General features: G+C 42.6%; 1 protein-coding gene and 1 long non-coding RNA gene across 5 annotated transcripts in view; both read left to right on the top strand.

Annotated features, from left to right (window-relative positions):
* Nucleotides 1–173: 173 nt before the first annotated feature.
* On the top strand, nt 174–3,687 carry LOC310663884. 2 transcript variants are annotated; one of them, XR_014504628.1, is made up of 2 exons: nt 174–1,669; nt 2,017–3,687. It is a non-coding gene; the product is annotated as an uncharacterized lncRNA (long non-coding RNA). The 2 variants fall into 2 exon arrangements; XR_014504629.1 differs by having other exon boundaries at nt 174–1,697.
* Nucleotides 3,688–8,454: 4,767 nt separating this feature from the next.
* The window catches only part of USP8 (ubiquitin specific peptidase 8), a 35,384-nt gene continuing 25,052 nt past the window's right edge, over nt 8,455–18,786 (top strand). The window contains exons 1-4 of one of the 3 annotated variants that reach the window (XM_083411878.1): nt 8,455–8,700; nt 15,294–15,489; nt 15,875–16,019; nt 16,476–16,561. In XM_083411878.1, coding sequence (XP_083268004.1) covers nt 15,386–15,489; nt 15,875–16,019; nt 16,476–16,561 — 335 coding nt within the window. In that variant the 5' untranslated portion in view covers nt 8,455–8,700; nt 15,294–15,385. The remainder of the gene's footprint in view (nt 8,701–15,293; nt 15,490–15,874; nt 16,020–16,475; nt 16,562–18,786) is intronic. The other 2 variants (XM_083411880.1, XM_083411879.1) reach the window with 2 other exon arrangements.

The raw sequence follows: 18,786 nt of genomic DNA, 5'->3' as shown, positions 1-18,786 counted from the left end.
GAGGAGTGAGGCGAGCGAGGAAGGAGGAGAGGCCCGAGGGGGCGGGGGAGCCAGCGCGGAGGACCCACTTTGGCCGCGCTGAGGCGCCTCTCCTGAGGAATACCCTCCCCTGGTGGAAACGGGGAGGGGGCCGCGCCCCCGAGCTTGCGAACCGGAGGGGGCGCTTTCGCCCTCATCGGGGCGCGGGATTATTTTACCGCACAAACGGTCGGTGGACAAAAGAGGGGGGAAGCGGCGGAGGGATACGGCCGTCGGAGGAGGAGCACGGCGCACGCGCAGAGCCCGGAAGAAGGGAGGGGGAGACGAGGCGAGAAAGGGAGCCGCCATCTTCTGCCGTTGGGGGTTTTCTTTTCCCGCCTGAACGGCGGAGGGGGTGGGGACGGGTTCAGTAGTGGAGGCGTGTTTAGGCTCCTCAACAGGCGCTTCACTGAGGGCATTAGGTCTTTTCCAGCTCTAGGATAGTAAGTCAAGAGGTGCCAAAGAGGAGTATTAATGTTCAGGTTGCAGTCCCATGCCACCTACCTAGGAATAGCTTCGTAGGTGTTACTTCAGAGCAGACACGTGTAGGAGTGGGCCGTGAGTTCGCAGTGAGATCCTGTGCAAACCTCAATATGTTTCACTGTGTTTCGTTTCCAGGGCAACGTATGAGAGAGTGCAAAATTTAAAAAAGCAAGCTTGTGTCTGTATGCTGCTCGGTGCAGTATGGCTTACTCGCAAGTAGGTCTGCATAGGGTTGTAGGTGAAAGAAAGCCACTTCATAAACTTAAATTAGAAAATAAGTAGGGTAGCTCTGTTGGGCAGTGTGCGCAGCCATACATTTCAAGCAAAGCACGCCCCCCCCAAAAAAAAATCATGGGAAAAGTTTGCACACACAAACATTGAAATTCCCAATACCTTTAATAACTTGCCAGAATTCTTCGACAGAGGCTGGAGTGTGCTTTGAATGTATGGTGTGTGTGCAGCCTTACTGTAATTAGGGAAAATCCAAAAAAGGAATAGTGGGCTAATGCCATTACTAGGACCCCACAAAAGGAGCAATCTTCATCAAGTCTGGTGAATGGGGTGGGGAGCATTGTATGCGTGTTTTATGAAGAAACCATGCCCTGTCAATTCACTGCAATCATTGTGCTCTGGGCAGCTCAGAACAAACCACGTTTCAAAATATATTGTAAATTTAATAAAATATTTGTATTTAGTAAGTTTCCCATAAGATTCAGAGTGCTTTATGTTGGCCACATGACAGCTTCCACTGTGCTTTTTAACAGCAGAATATTACCGCAGGGTCAGTAGTGAATGCTGGCTGCAAGCCAAGTGTAGACAGACTCCCTGAAATGAGGAGCCTTTCTACTCCTTTCTGATCTCAGTGTATCTGCTAGTATCTTGATTCCAGGCCTATGAACATGTTTTTGTGAAGTGATTCTTGCGGTACCATCAGCAAAGCTGTGCTTTCATTGTTCATCCACTGAAACTAACCTGATGCTGTTCTGTGAAAAAAGGTGGTTACCGCACAAACTGTGCTCCGACATTTGTCCTCTTCTTCTAGTCCTCTCTTGCCCTACATTTCCACTTGCAAACCAGGTCCTTATTTGTGTCTGATGTAGGACCTTAAGTTTGAAACCCTGATTTTGATGAACAGGTTGCTGAATGGAATGGACATTTAATCCAAATGGTATCTTCTGTTGCAGTAGCTAGTGCAGGTAAAAATAATGACTGCTTTCAGAGGTTTAGCTGTTCTCAGATAACACCTAAACCATTATGTGAGATAGCATGGTAATGTCAGTTTCAAGGATTCAGGCAGAGATCCAGAGATTGAAGGCTATGTAGGCGATCTTGAATTCAACGTCTTTATTAAGGCTGACATGAGTGTATCCATGTGAGTTACAACAATGCAGGTGCTTGTTTATCCCAACCCATTACAGTGGGTGATGTAGCTGCATTATTTGATGCAATTAATTAATAAGCCTGTACCAAGTATACGGGTTACATTACTGATTAGTACTCTCTTTTTCCCTTTAGAAATAACAAAACAATGGAACAATTTGAAGATCACATATCTCTTAAAAAAAAAAATTGTGTATCATTCAGCATGGGCCATCAAGGACACAATCTGCAAACCAACAAGTCAGCATACAAATCTATGAATTCTGAGTAACTTTGGATGAAGCTGCTTCTGTGCAAAAATGTATTTCATTGCTCAGTAGAAAAACACACATTAGAAATAATGGAAATACCTGATTTACTGTATCATAGAGGTTGTAGAGCCATGATCACTGGGGGAAAATTACTGGAGTTGAAAGCAGAAGAGAACTTGAGTGATGGGGATTGAAGCAGTGACTACGGAGGCCAAGAGGTTTACGAACCTGTCTCTGTTTTCTGTGATTATGAAAAATGAAACATAAAAGTTTATGTTTATCATGGCTGTACAGATAGGAGCCAATCCAAAAAATGAGTGTGCACTAAAAAAATAGATTCTGACTACATTTGTACCTTGGTTGCTGAACGCCTTCGTACTTGTACATTTTGGCTCCCAAACGATTGAAAACTGGAAGTGAGAGTTCTGGGTTTTCAAATGATTTTGAAAGCTGAACATCCAGTGTGGCTTCTGATTGGCTGCAGGACGCTCCTGCAGCCAATTGGGAGCTGCGCCTTGGTTTCCGAACCATTCCGGGAGTTGAATGGACTCCCGGAACGCATTCTGTTCGAAAACCAAAGTACGACTGTATTGTGAGTTGGTAACTGGGACATAGTTGCAGCAGTGCAGTTTTATCTCAGTCTCCCCGCATAAATTAACAATTATCAACCAAAAACAAGAATGATGAATGTGCAGGATGGTCTGCCCTCAGAAGGTGATGGATCCAGTTGAGTTCCAGACAGCTTGGGGAGATTTTCCAGCTGACAAGACAGCTGTTTCTTTTGAAGCCTTGGCCAACTTGTGAAATATCCAAAAGGCTCTCCTGCTTCATAGAGCCTGCTTGGCTCCTTGGTATACTCCAGAGTTCAGAGCCATGAAACAAGTTGGAAGACTGCTTGAACGCAAGTGGAAGAAAACTCCAGTTGAATGCAGTTGAACACTGCTGAAGGCTTATTATCAAGCCTACTCCTTGTCAGTGAAGGCAGCAATACTTTACTGCCACCATTGCATCCTCACTATGCTGTCTGACAAAGCTTTTCCAGATAGTACAGGGCCTTTTACAGTATGGCCTGAGAATCCAAGTTACTGTATTTTTAATGCTGTAAATTTAATAAATAATAGAAAAAGACAATAGATGGGTTAACAGCCAAAGGCCTGGTTGAAGAGGAATGTTTTTGCCTGGTGCCTAAAGATCAGTAACAAAGATGAGCCTCCCTGGGGAGAGCTTTCCACACACAAGGAGCCACCACATTATTCTCAATTGCAAAACCACTATAGGAAGAAAATATTGTGAATAAATCAGAACTGTAACTGGCATGAGAAAAGGTATCTTACTGTGAAGATTTTTTCAGGGCAGGGGTAGGTAACCTGTAGCCCTCCGGATGTTACTAGATTACCATTTTAATCCCTGATCCTTGCCGACTGGGGCTAATGGGAGTTTGAATCCAACTATGGAGAACCACAAGTGTCTTATACCTGCATCAGGGATTTGAGTTGTTAAATATTGTAAAGTAAGTAAGTAAATTGAGCTTGAGGAATAAAGGTTCTAAACATCAGTGTTTTAGAGACTGGCAGGAAATCTTAATTTGTGGAAAAGATTCACTTTAAATGGATTAGTATTCCAAGCTTTCCTAATGGTTCCTTTTCCTGAAAACTCCCTACAAGCATAAAATTTGCTGGTAGTCTAACTTTGGGAACAAATGTTTTTGGGAAGTAGTGAAAAACTCATTCTCAACTTCCTTACTTCAACCGTATCTCTCTTTCACTATTTAGCTTCTGTTTTTTGTTTTTTCTAAAGCAAGCAAAAAGCAATAGAAAGTACTTTCAGAGTACCATTAAATTACCAGTATGTTACCTGATACGATGGGTGCGGGTGGTGCTGTGGGTTAAACCACAGAGCCTAGGGCTTGCCGATCAGAAGGTCGGCGGTTCAAATCCCCGCGACGAGGTGAGCTCCCGTTGCTCGGTCCCTGCTCCTCCCAAACTAGCAGTTCGAAAGCACGTCAAAGTGCAAGTAGATAAATAGGTACCATTCCGGCGGGAAGGTAAATGGCGTTTCTGTGCACTGCTCTGGTTCACCAGAAGCGGCTTAGTCATGCTGGCCACATGACCAGGAAGCTGTACGCCAGCTCCCTCGACCTTTAAAGCAAGATGAGCACCGCAATCCCATAATCGTCCACGACTGGACCTAACAGTCAGGGGTCCATTTACCTGATATGATACCCTGTATGTTATTCTTTCTCCATGAGCTATCCTGTTAATGAGTTTTATTGCGGTTTTTGTCTTCCAAGGAGCCCAGGGTGTCACATGATCTTTCTCTTCTCCACTTATCCTGTGAGGTAGGCTTGGCCCAAGGTAATCTAGTAAGCATCATGGTTAAGTAGGGTTCAATCTAACACTATCCATTATATTAGTGGTGAAAGAACTGAGCGGGCAGGTCTGGAGAGGGAGGTGGAAAGAGATAGGTTCTACCCACACACTAATGGGTGTAAATTTCTCACCTGGTTTCATATACACATTAAATGTGAAATGACAAAACAACGTGCCATAAGTAAATTTGCAGGGGCTGTTCCATGGGACATCAGTGTCAAGGAAGAGATTTCATTGCCTAGATAAGATAGCTCTTTCAAATGCAATGTAGATCTTGCAGACACCTGCCAAACATCGACGGGACAGTTTAGTATTGTTTCTTCAACTTTATTGTTCCTCAAGATATTTCTGCAAATGGAACAAGTGTTTCTGGTATTGGAAACTACAGTAGTTGGGTGCAGGACAAAATGTTTGTTCGTAGAGTTTAACGCTTTGTTCTCCAATTACTGGTGCTTCTAACCTGGCCAAATGGAACTAATACTGTACAATAAGGGAGCTTCTGCTTGACAATAGAATTACTGATTCCTAAACAAGATTGGGACGCGGGTGGCGCTGTGGGGACGCGGGTGGCGCTGTGGGTAAAACCTCAGTGCCTAGGACTTGCCGATCGTATGGTCGGCGGTTCGAATCCCCGTCGTGGGGTGAGCTCCCGTCGTTCGGTCCCAGCTCCTGCCCACCTAGCAGTTCGAAAGCACTCTTAAGTGCAAGTAGATAAATAGGGACCGCTTTGTAGCGGGAAGGTAAACGGCGTTTCCGTGTGCTGCGCTGGTGCTGGCCACGAAGCTGCAGCTTCGTCACGCTGGCCACATGACCCGGAAGTGTCTTCAGACGGCGTCAGCTCACGGCCTCTAGAGCGAGATGAGCACACAACCCTAGAGTCGGACACGACTGGCCCGTACGGGCAGGGGTACCTTTACCTTTACCTAAACAAGATTAGCTGTAAATTATAAAAGATTGATTACATTAAAAACTATGGGCTTGACAGTCTTGGGTAGTTTTTTTAAAAGTCAGGGAGGGATAAACAACATCTTTGCAGCCATTTATCTCATTTGTTTTTTCCTTTGATTCTTGGTCACTTGCTACAAAGATCTCCAAATGAATTACAACACATTTAAAAACAAAAATATATTTTTCCATTAACAGATCCATATAAATCACATTCAGTTCATTATGTGCTGCTCTGGTTTCAGTGTTCCATTGCACCAGAAGCAGCTTAATCATGCCGGCCACATGACCCGGGAAAACTGTCTGCGGACAAACGCTGGCTCCCTCAGCCTGTAAAGCGAGATGAGCTCAGCAACCCCAGAGTCGTCAGCAACTGGACTGGACTTAACTGTCAGGGGTCCTTTACCTTTTTTATCTTTATGCATGCCATACCTATATTAGGCATGCTACAGATTGATCACTTGTTTTATAACTGCTATTTTATAATACCATGGAGCATACTGTGTGGTAACATTTCATAAGGAGAAAGGAATCCATAATGTGCTTTGCTGCTGCTTGTATAAGCAAGACTGGTGTGTTTTTATCTGATAAAACCTGAACATAGTTTCTCTCTAGTTCAGGTTTTACTTTTACAGTATGAATAATTATGGAAATATTTGAGAAGGCTTGTAAAGTGGTATTAATTTCTTAAATGAGAGGGATCATATGATGAACTCTGGGCCACTAACTGCTTCACCCTAATGATGTTTTAATGTTGCTGGGTGCAAATAAAATTTCAATGTGGGATGCCTTCTCCATTCCCAAACTGTTCCTAACACTTCTCTGCTATTTTTATTTGGGGTCAGATTATGGACTTTGCTTATGTAGCTTTGCAGCGAGGAGACAAAGAATATGAGTTTAGGACACCCTGCCATTGTACTGTAGTCCCAAAGATAAGACTGAAAGCAAATTCCTATAATCAAAATAGCACAAAGCTTGTGCCTCCACTTAAAAATTCCACTACATCCCTCTTGTTGACTCAACCTCTCCACCCAGTTCTCCTGTGGAGTTTGCAATTCAAAGTAACCCTTTTCACCCATTTTACAGAGCAATCCCGAGTGCAGAAGCCTACTGTGGAACCAAAGATAATTAGTAAGCCTCCAATCTAAATACGTTTGCTCAACAACTAGTCCAACTAACTTCAGTAACTATAAAGTATGCTGGGGCTTGCAAAATGTTTTATAAGTTTTATTTTGTCTGTTCTTCCCAACATCTATGAGATGGTGATTCACTAGCAAAATGACTGGGCAGACTTTCTGGAGCAGAAAAATTGCAATGTATTGGTTATTTCCAAGAAGCTCAGATCTTTGAGTTTGTTCAGTTATTTTGCAATAGAGGAAACAGAAAGTTTGCCATCTTAAAAGTTGCACAGCATGGATAGTTTAGCCATCTACACCAACGGGGCATTACCAAAAACTTGTGGGTTCATTATTTCACAGGAATCCAGCAACTGCTTTAATTATTGGAGAACTGGAAAGCGAAAAGCAACATTTTAGAAGTTCTCAAAGAACTCATCTACCTTCCTCATACAACATCAGGGTGCTTTACAACAACATAAAAAGCATAAAAACAAAAACAAAAAACCTACAGTACATCACACTGTATCTGATGGTTGCCCTTTGCAGCTTGAAGCAGCTCTGCTTTTTAAATTTTATTTATGCTTTTCAGGTTTATACATTTCACTAATTTTACAATCATTTTAACATTTCAAAACTTGACTTCCTACCCCCTTTCTGTGGTTCCTTAAATGTATTTTTAATATCTTCTGCATACTCCAAATTACCTTAATTTGCTCCTTTATTCATCTTTAAAATATATGCTCTTCTGAAACTGCACATTATTACAACAATCCTGCCAGTGTTCTCATCTGTTTACAATTGATCTGTAAATAGTCAATAAACCATTTCCATTCTTTTATAAAGAGTTGGTTATCTTTATTCCTTATTCTTCCTGCAAGTTTTGCCATTTCTGCATATTCCATAAGTTTTTGCATCCATTCTTCCTTTGCTGCTTCTTAAAATTTTGGGGCGAGTAACATTCTTGCCACTGTAATAGCGTACAAGAACAAGTTTCTATACATTTTTGGTAATTCTGTCCCTATAATTCCCCCCAAAAAGCTGTTGGTTTTGTTTTTTTACAAATGTTATTTTGAACATCCTTTTCAATTCATTGTGTATCATTTCCCAGTAAGCTTTAACCTTACTCAGGTCTGGATTTAGGTTTGATGAGGCCCTAAGCTACTGAAGGTAATGGGGCCCTTTATATGTCCAGCTGTCCTTTGTCAACAACAAATTGCTGCTTTTTTTGTGTTGAATATATGCTATATATGGTAAGTTATGTACCTAATAGGTATCTAAATCCATCTGCACATAACAAAATATGTATTTTATCAAAGTAATTGTTGAAAAGTCCATGCAGAATGCAAAGTCCATAATTTCTATAGATAGAAATGAGCAAACCAGTGATATTTTAGTGAGCGGGCTAGCAGGTGGGGCCCATTACTTATATCATAGGAGTCTACACAACACAAAACTCTGTTGCTGTATGTAGGTTTTATTTTGTTTTTTTATCTTATATTTTGGAAATGTACATCTAGGGGTTTTTTCCCTTTAATTTTTTTCGGGTCCCCAAGAAAGTGGGGCCCTAAGCTACAGCTTGTTTAGCTTATACGTAAATCTGGCACTGATCCTTAACTACAAGACCACCACAAATGATAAAAACCTATAGTTCTGTCCCTATGATATAATTCACAAAAGAAAGCAGTTCTGCTTTCCCAGAAGGACTTAAGTTTTTGGCAGGCGCGGAATCCTTCAGAGAAAAGGCGGGCAAAACCCCGTCCGTAAAGTTCCCCACCTCATATATAAGACTCTTGAAACCCTGAACAAAAATTAAAAATAAAGATTTGGTGGCTGCTGTTTATCAGTCGGCTACCCCAACACACACTTCCCGACGAGTAAGCAAGCCATTCCCGCAGCCCAGCCCCTTTGCCAGGGAGGCTGGGCCCGAGCCCCGGCGCTGAGGGAAGAGCCACCCCTATCCCCGCCCACGGGCCGCCTCTCCGCCGCCTCAGCCCAGTTCCGCCTCGGAAGCGAAGGCCGTCCTCCAGCCCATCTTCCCTCCGCCGTTTCGCCTCTGGGACATGGGCCTGGGCCGGGTCGAAGGGAGGAGGGAGAGGTGGTGGCGACGGCTGCTGCTGCGAGACCCCCGAAGCTCAGGTGAGTGCGCTGGAGCCGAGAGGGCCGGGAATCATAGAGTTGGAAGAGACCACAAGGGCCATCGTGTCCAACCCCCTGCCAAGAGGAAAGGCCTCTTTGAGGCGGAGCGGCCTGCCCTCTTTTACCTCAGGAAGGACCCCGCGGTGGGCAAGCTGGCTGGAGCCCGGAGAACGAGGCTTGCTGGCGGGGGGGTTCGGAAGGGAGACCTGACACGCGTCTGTGGGGCTCGGTTCACACGAGACGGCTAGGTCCGTGTTGGCCGTGGAGGGGCCCTTCTGTGGGCCCGCAAGGAGGAGCCCGGGGTGGCGGCGTTGGGGAGACTCGGGTTGTGAGGTGGGAATGGGCGGAGGCCGCGAGATGACGGGAGGCATAAGGAACTGAGAGAAAGTCCATACCGAGCAGAAAAAAAGGGGAAATGGAGGAGGGAACCGCGGGAGTCATTTCTGCCCCCCCCCCCCAACGATGTCCAGTAAAATGTCACCTTGGTGAGTGACCTGGGAGGTTGCATTCACACGTTACTCGAGTTTAACACCCCCCCCCCCCAAAGCTTGATCAGCAGGGAACCGCAGCCAATTCTGGCCCTTTTCCTCAAGCCTTTATGTGACAGGTGTGTTTTCAAATGCTGGTTTGGCCCATCCACGCTGTATATATGCCCTTCTAAGCATATGCTTAAACTGAAATGGGTGTACACGTAATAATAACAACCATAGTAATAACAATAGTAGTAGTAGTAGTAATAATAATAATAATAATATTTATTTATACATACATACATACATACCCTGCCAATCTGGCTGGGTTTCCGCTGCCACTCTGGGCGGCTCCCAACAGAATATTAAAAACACAATAAAACATCAAACAAGGCCAGTAAGAAGCCTGCAAAATGTCATTGGGGTGACTTTACCCATGATGAAATTCACACATGGAAGATCTGACCTGTAGGTGAGTGTGTGTCACGTTCCAGTGTTTGGCACCTCTTCCTCCTTACATGCATTTGTAGTGATGCAGAATTGTCTTACGTGAGTAATGGAAATTCATGTGTGGAAGTAGTTCTGTGAAGTAAGCGGTGTGTGCTCACGGTTTTAACTTGCGTGTTGTGGATTTACAGTGAGTAATGCCTCCCAAACCTTTCCATGCGTTGAGACTGAATTTAAGCAGAAGCCAACACCATTGAATGATTGTGCCAATAAGTTGTGCCAAGAGGGAGCGTTCTTGGGATGTCCATACATGTTCTAGGAGCACGAGAACATACAGCAGATCTTTCCAAACTTTATGTTGTGACAGCTGCCGTGTGCAGCTGTGTCGTGCGAATGCTTCCTGTGCTCCTCCCGGGCCTGGAAAAGGGGTAGTTTAACCTCCAGTTTGCTAGTAAAATGGGATGCAGGTGGTTTGCTGATCAGAAGGTCAGCGGTTCGAATCCCTGCAATGGGGTGAGCGCCTCTTGCTTGGTCCCTGCTCCTGCCAACCTAGCAGTTCAAAAGCACGTCAAAAGTGCAGGTAGATAAATAGGTACTGCTCCGGCGGGAAGGTAAACGGCATTTCTGTGCGCTGCTCTGGTTCGCCAGAAGCAGCTTAGTCATGCTGGCCACATGACCTGTACGCCGGCTCCATCAGCCAATAAAGGGAGATGAGCGCTGCAACCCCAGAGTCATCCGTGACTGGACCTAACGGTCAGGGGTCCCTTTACCTTTACCTTGCTAGTAAAACTGAATTACTGTGTCACGAAATGATGCATTTCTAAAAAGTGTGTCACCAACATGAAAAGTTTGGAAAGCTCTGACATGCAGGTTCTAGGAGCATGAGTACATGGTGGTATCTTCACATGGGAGACTTCATTCAGTGAAGTTATAGGAATATCATGGACTTTAAAACATATATAGCAGCAACTGTGTAAATACCAAAGGATAAAGTAGCCAGGAGAAAGATGGATGTTGAATTAGTAATATTTATACTTTGTCAGAGCCAATTGTTGACTGGTTGATACTCTACCTACCTTGTTTACTGTCTGATTATGTTCGTGGCTGGCTATAGTAGAGGTATTGGTTTTGCCAGCTGACTCTTCCTCAGTCTTACGACACAGTATATATGTGGGGAATGTAGGAAGTGTATCCTTGTTTTCTCTTCCTGCACTTATGTGTTAATGACAGTTCATGTGTAAATGCAAGCAATAAATGGTAAGAACATTGTAGTACTGCTTATTACTTTTAACACCAGCTTCTACACACTTGAAGAAAAGGGCATAATGAAGGAAGGCCAATTGAGAGTATATAGGTAAAAAGTGTAGGAAAGGGAAGCAACAGTGACCTTACTGTGGGTGTTTGCTATAGACTTCCAAGCCAGACTGAATACTTGGATGATGCCTTCCTACAGCATATTACCAGACATTCAAAGATGAGAGATACAGTAGTCATGGGAGGCTTCAACTACCCCAATATCTATGGGAACTCAAACTCTGCCAAGAACGTAAGGTCCAACAAATTCCTCAGTTGCCTCGCTGACAATTCATTTACCAGAAGGTGGAAGAAGCAACAACTTAGACCTGGTCCTCACTAACAGGGAGGAACTAACTTGACAAAGTGGAAGTACTGTACTGGGAAACTTGAGAGGAAGTGATCATGGTCTCTTGGGATTCATGAAATAGAACCAAGGGAAAGCTGGGTGTGATTGTAAAAATACTCTGGATTTTAAGAAGACTGATTTCAAAAAACTTAAGGAACTAAGTGATACCATGGTCAGAAATACTTAAAGAGAAGGGAATCCAAAATGGATGAGCGTTTCTCTAAGATGATACATTGAAGTCACAAAGGCAGACAATTCCAACAGAAGGAAAAGTTGGAGGCATCTAAGGAAACCGGTGTGGCTGTATAAGGAGCTTACAGATGACCTGAGATTTAAGAAGGGCATGTATAAGAAATGGAAGGGGAAATCACGAAGGAAGAGTATACATAGGTGGCCAACAGTTGCAGGGCGAATGACAGGTGGACCAGGCTTGCAAGAGAAGTTAAAAATGTTTCTTAAAGCTTTCTTTGGCTATGTTCAAAGCAGGAGGAAGAACAAGCAAGTAGTAGGTTCTGTGTGTGGAGAAGATGGAGAAATGCTATTTGGGGGACAGAGAATGAAGAACTGCTCAACACCTACTTTGCCTCTTCACCCAAAAGGAAAGCAGCGCCCAACCTGGTGATAAGAGAGTAAATGATTTAAGGAGGGAGCTGCAGCTCAGTATAAGAAAAGAGGTGCTAAGGGAACACTTAGCTACTTTAAATGAATTCAAATCTCCAGGGCCTGGTAAGCTGCACCCAAGGGTACTAAAGGAGCTTGTGGATATAATCCCAGAGCCTCTGTTTATAATGCTTTAGAATTTTTGGAGAACAGGTGGACTGGAGGCAAGCAAATGTCCCCATCTTCAAAAAAAGGGGAAAAAGAAGACCCAGGTAACTACTGACTGATCACCTGAGCTTTACATCAATACCAGGTAAGGTCCTAGAACAGATAATTCAACAGAGCACTTAGAAAAGGATGCTGTGATTACTAAAACCCAGCAAGGGTTTCTCAAAAATAAGTCATGCCAGACAAATCTCATTTCTTTTCCTTTTTTCCTTTTGGATAGAGTTACAAGCTTGGTGGATCAGGGGAATGCTGTAGACTTCATGTATGTTGGTTTCAATAAGGCTTTTGACAAAGTCCCATGATATTCTCGTGGAGAAGCTGGCAAAATGTGGGCTGGACAAGGTAACTATTAGGTGGATTTGTAGCTGGTTGACTGACCTAACCCAGACAGTGCTCACTAATAGTTCCTCCTCATCCTGGAAAAAAGTGACAAGTGGTGTACCACACGGTTCTGTCCTGGGCCTGTTGTTGTTCAACATCTTTATAAATGACTTGGATGAAGGAATTGAGAGGATGCTCATCAAATTTGTGGAAGACACAAGGCTGGGAGGGGTACCTAGTGCAGCAGAAGACAGAGCTGGGATTCAGTATAACAGATTGGAGAACTGGGCCAAAACTAATAAAAGGAATTTCAATAGGGGTAAATGTCTGGTTCTGCGCTTGGGCAGGAAGAACCTGCTACACCAATATAAGATGAGGGACGCTTGGGTTGCCAGTAGTACATCTGAAAAGGATTTAGACCATAAGGTTAGGATGAGTCAACAGTGTGATACGGCAGCAGAAAATCTAATGCTATTCTAGACTGCATCAACAGAAATACAGTGTCCTGATCAAGGGAAGCAACAGTCCCGCTTTATTCTGTCTTGGTCAGACTACACCTGGAATACCACATCCAGTTCTGGGTGCCACACTTTAAGAAGAATATTGACAAGCTGGAACATGTGCAGAGAGAGCAACCAAGATGATCAAGGGAAAACCAAGCCTTATGAGGAACGGTTGAGGGAATTGGGTATGCTTAGCCTGGAAAAGAGGGGACTGAGAGGACATATGATAGCCATCTTCAAAGATCTAAAGGACTGTCAAATGGAAGATGGAGCAAGTTTTTTTTCTCCTGCAGCGGGGAGTAGCTCCCAAACTAATGGCTCTAAGTTACAAGAAAGGAGATTCTGACTGAACATCAGGAAGAACTTTCTGATGGTAAGAACTGTTCAACAGCAGAATCGACTACCTCAGAAGGTTGTGGATTCTCCTTCCTTGGAGGTTTTTAAGCAGAGGTTGGGTGGCCATCTGCCATGGATGCTTTAGTTGAGATTCCTGCATTGCAGGGGGTTGGACTAGATGACCTTTGGAATCCCTCCCAACCCCACAATTCTGTGATATCTGTTTTGCAAATACAGTGGTACTTCTGGTTACGAATGAAATCCATTCCGGAGGTCCGTTTGTAACCGGAAACTACCCGTTACCTGAGGCGCCATTAGCGAAAGTGCGCCTCCCACTGCGCATGCACCTCCGGCATGCAGTTTCCACTCGCATCCCGGGGCAAAGTTTGCAACCAGGAGCAGCTACTTCCGGATTACCGGAGCTCATAACCCACAGCGTGCGCAACCAGAGGCGTTCGCAACCAGAGGTACCACTGTATGAACAATTACTGAGACCCAGTTCATGGTACAGTGGTGCCTCGCAAGACGAAAAGAATCCGTTCCGCGAGTCTCTTCGTCTTGCGGTTTTTTCGTCTTGCGAAGCAAGCCCATTAGCGGATTAGCGCTATTAGCAGTTTAAGGGCTATTAACGGCTATTAAAGTCTTAAGGGATTAGCGGATTAGCTGCTAAAAGGCTATTAGCAGCTTAGCGCTTTAGAAAAAGGGGTTGGAGAGCGGAAAAAAACCTCAAGAATCGCAAGACATTTTCGTCTTGCGAAGCAAGCCCATAGAGAAATTCGTCCTGCAAAGCACCTCTGAAAACGGAAAACCCATTCGTCTTGCGGGTTTTCCGTCTTGCGAGGCATTCGTCTTGCGGGGCACCACTGTACTTGTGTGTTGATAGTTACTTAAAACAGGCTATGATCAGGTTGCCACATAATATTGGTGTAGTCAGTGGAAGTAATCATATGGTCCATATACTAAAACAACCTAAAACAAAAGTTACTGGAATACTAATGGAATGTAATTAGTATATACTTATTAAATCAAATGAAAGCAAAAAGCTTATTTAAGTGCATGACTTCATCTTGCTCTCACATGAAGTAAATTGATAATTTAAAAGGGAAGTGAAACACAAAATATATGTTTCCCCAATTCACACATACGTGCAGATGTTCAGATGCAACTATTGTCTATATTTTTGGGGGGAAATGTTTATGATATTATCAATGTCTTCATTTAAAGTCTCTTCCCATGACCACTGGATGCACAGTCGCCATGGGAAATGTTTTCATGTGCCAATTATCTGCGCAACAGTGAGCAAGCTAGCTGTGTTTTTATGACTCTGCAGATGTTAGTAGCCTTTAGTAATAGTAATGTTATAAGAGTTATTTCTCTCTGTTTGGATAATACCTACTGCAATACTGCATTTAATCTCAGCAAAACCTAATCACAATGTGCTGCTTAGGTGGTGGAGAAAAAATAATGACATGACGTGTTGAACCTTGAAGTTATATTTAGAAAAGGCTTCAAGTTTCCAGGATATGAAGCCTTTGTTATTGGTAATCCACATTGTGGGAGAAAAAACAGCTAAGATTACCTGCTTGAGACTAATTGAACAAGGTACATATGTATATTACTGGATGGAGTGAAAATGGACTATCTCTTCATAGTGAGGGTTGTAGAAAAGAGCTTGTTGCCAGTATTTTCTCCTCATCCTTTTTTTGTGTCTGAGTACATTTTCTAACAGATAATTTTGCACCACATAAATTGCATGCCTGGAAGCTGAAACTGATAACCTGGTGGTTTTTGAGAAAGCAATAGGGTTGAATAGAGTTCTATTCAGTGATTTTTTTTTTCAGGGTGTGCTTAAATTACCCTGGAGTACCAGCACCTCTTTTTCTAGGGGGAAAAGTCCTGGTTTTACTTGAGCTGTTTCAAAAGTCGTTTCACGCTTGTGTTCGTGTCTTTAAAGTTTCTGTAGGCAAGCATTCATAAAATGGTCAAAGGATGTGTCTTTGTATTTGTTAATAAGATCCATTTGAAATCTTTATTTTATTTTTTCAGGAAACAGCCAGGGTTGCTGAGTAATTCAAAGACCTATAATATCCCTTTGAAGCCTTTAGCATCCTCCTGAGGAGACATATCTATATACTAACATGCCTGCTGTGGCATCTGTACCTAAAGACCTATACCTCTGCACTTCATTGAAAGATCTTAACAAAAAGACAGAAGTAAAAGCTGATAAAACCAGTACTAAGAGGTATGGATATTTGCTTAGTTGACTTAGTCTCCATCTTGTTTCTTGGAATTAATGGAAAATATGTTCTAATAGATATTGTGCTCCATACACTTAGCTAAAACACCATTTACACTTTAAAAGAGTGCTGTATCATTCACTTTCCTGGCTGTAAAGTTTCAGGGGGTGAGTTAATGTTTAAGGAAGCTGAGCACTTTTTGCAGAAAATAATTTAAAGATAGATCATAAAATAACACTGACTTGTCTTTTGAGAAAGAAAATTGCTTGTTCATACATTTGTTCTTTAAAGCAGCTTATCATTGTAGGCGGAAGTTCTGCTTTTATGTAGTCTGCATTCACGACATTCCAGTAACTTTTGTGATTTTGAATTCTTTGCCTCCATTTCAAGTTATGTACAGAGTGCCCTCAAGATCTTCAAAGCAGCTGAGGAGTGCCGGTTGGACAGAGATGAAGAGAAGGCCTATGTACTTTACATGAAGTATGTGACTGTGTATAATCTTATTAAGAAGAGGACAGATTTCAAACAGCAACAAGTAGGTATCCAGTTATGAGTAGTTTTATGTATATTTTGATGTAAAGTTAAATATTGCATCTGAAAATTCAAGGTAATAAACCACTGATTGGAGAAAGTGAAACACATCTGTCAGGGACACCATAGTTGAAAATTTGCATTGGGCACTAGGCACCAAAGCGCATGGCAATAATCCACTATTGTGATGGACATTGGAGGTGCAGTTGTCTCTGCTCCTTCGCTCTGTAAGATCTGTAAATTCAGAATAATGCCAGAAATGAGACAACTACTCATTTCCCGTAAGTTCAGAACTGGAAGCTCAAGAGGGAGAACAGCCACTCATTGCAATCTCCATTTGAAACTGTCAATTATTCATCTATGACATAGTGCCAGAAAGATCATGACTAATGGATTTTTTCTGTATACATTGGTCAATGGTACACTGCTTGAAATGGTTTTATGCTTCTTGTAATTTCAGGATTACTTTCATTCAATGCTTGGACCTACAAACATAAAAAAGGCTATTGAAGAAGCTGAAAGACTTTCAGAAAGCCTTAAACTCAGGTATGCTTAAATAGCATTAAATGTTAATACGTGTGCTTGGTTTTTTTGTTATCTTCTACCGTATTTTTCCTTATTAAGCACAGAGAAGCATTCCTCCTGCAACATTTTCAATTAACTGAGAGTTCAATAAGAGGCGAAAAATGTTTCGGCATAGAGTACCTCTGTAAGTGAACGAGAGAGCGATTGCAGTGGAACTTGAATCTCCTGTGATCTTTATAAATGACAGTGCTGCATTCATGGCTAGATATAGTGTTAGCCCTTGGCTTTTAGACACGTAGCAGAAACTTGGAGTCCTAGACCACCTCATTCAGGATGCTATTCCCAAACACACACTCTCCCCCCCCCCCAGCAATTGGTGAAGATTGGGGAAGTTAGAATAATCAGCAGCAGTTCATCACAATAATAATGAAAGCATGAGCAGCAGCAATTGATATAAAGCCATATCCAATATTAAACAAATCCAAAAGCACTCTGGAACATGACAGTCTTGGCCAGTTGCCTTAAAAATAACAGGAAGGAAGGGAGATGTGCATCCCTAGAGGAGTGGCTTAACAATGTTGCTGTTGCAGTTGAAAACATCCTGATCTGTGTGGCCAACCATTGTAATTCAGACATAGGGGGCACACAGAGGAAGACCTATGAGGAAGATCTTAAATGTGCAAATGAGAAGTATCCAGGCTCATATTATTTAGCACTTTTAGCAGGCTTGCCATAAAAGCATAAGAAGCTGCCTTTACACAAGAATCAAACCATTACCCATCTTGCTAAGTATCCTTGACTGGCAGCAGCTCTCCAATCAAATCTTTCTCACCTAGATATGGCGTAGGTTGAAACTGGAGCCTTCTAGATGCAAAGCATGTGTTCTACCACTTGGCTTCAGCTCATACCAAACTACTGGCTACTTCTGTTTCGTTTTGTCTCGATAATTCTATTATCCTTTAACACAACTATAACCTTGTAATAGTGCATTTTTCCTTATTTTTGTAAATATGATGAAAATGTGACCAGCTGATATGTGTAGGAAAACACATGTAGCTTCTTATGTTCCCCACACAATTTTGTAGGAGAGCTATGGCATTTCATCTGGGCCTTTGATAGTGTGGTGCTTTTCCTTCAGAAATCTTTTTAATAATATTTCCTGTTTTCCAGACCCCCGAATGTAGTGGCATAACTACCATCCAGTGCACAGATATCAGTCAGGCGTCCCCCGCGCCTCTAAAGAAACAATGTGCCCTTGTTTTTCAAGGGCAACAGTACGATAAAGTATTTGGAATGCTCCCAAGATATTCATGAATTAACTACTTTGGGAGTAATCCAAATTCTTTCTTCGACGCTTCTACAACAGTCTCCAAGTCAAGCTCTAGTAGTAGCATGTTTTGTTTTTTCTGTTCTCCTGTGGTACAAGAGCAGTTAATAACTGAATTTAGAAATTAATTAATGTGCAGGTGGTGATTAAATGGTATCTATAAGAAGGAGGAAGAGTGGTTGACTTCTGCCTTGATGAAACCAGATGAAATCTTTTATCTGACTTCCTTTACATAAAAAAATTAGAATTTTCATCACTCAGACATCAGTTTCTGAAGTCTTGTTTTAGAATTTAGTATGCTATTCTTGTTCTGTAGCCAAGTGAGAACATTAGTTACATTTGTTTACTCACCACATTTGGAATGCTCACATGCATACGCTGTTCTGACAAACCATCCTATAAACAGTGATTTTGTGTTTGTTTAATATATTTAAAACAATAGAGATCTTACATTTTTGTCAACTTCAGAATTGTACTTGCTCTGCATTTCTAGTAAAATATTAAGGCTTCAAACCATTCTTGCATCCATCAGGGTAAGCAGCATGTAAAAGGATGCATGGTGTTTAGGGTCTATTGTCCAGAAAACCAAATGGCAATCAGATGGTAAAGATTTAAGGATTATCAGGCTTTGGCTGGTGTGTTTAGTGAGCACTTACAGTCTTCCCCACCTAGAGGCAGGCTCTGGTAGGTCTCAGCAGTGACTGGCTCCCAAGTCCTCCAGGAGAATGGTTCACTTTTCCTTCTTTGGTGGATGAAGAGAGCCAGTCACTGACCAGGATCTTCAAAGGCTTGGTCAAAAGTGTGACTGATGTCTCCTGGGAAAGAGGATGAAGAACACATGCAAGTTACGTAATGAGTTTCCTGCCTAGGCTTGTTGGAGGCATTAACCCAGCAATGACTGGCTTTCTTCATCCACCAG

The sequence above is a fragment of the Podarcis tiliguerta genome (assembly GCF_965153285.1).
Source record: "Podarcis tiliguerta genome assembly, chromosome: 14".
In the NCBI taxonomy this organism is placed as follows: Eukaryota; Metazoa; Chordata; class Lepidosauria; order Squamata; family Lacertidae; genus Podarcis; species Podarcis tiliguerta.
The sequence above is the reverse complement of the archived record's forward strand: the minus strand, read 5'-3'. Positions and strand labels throughout refer to the sequence as shown.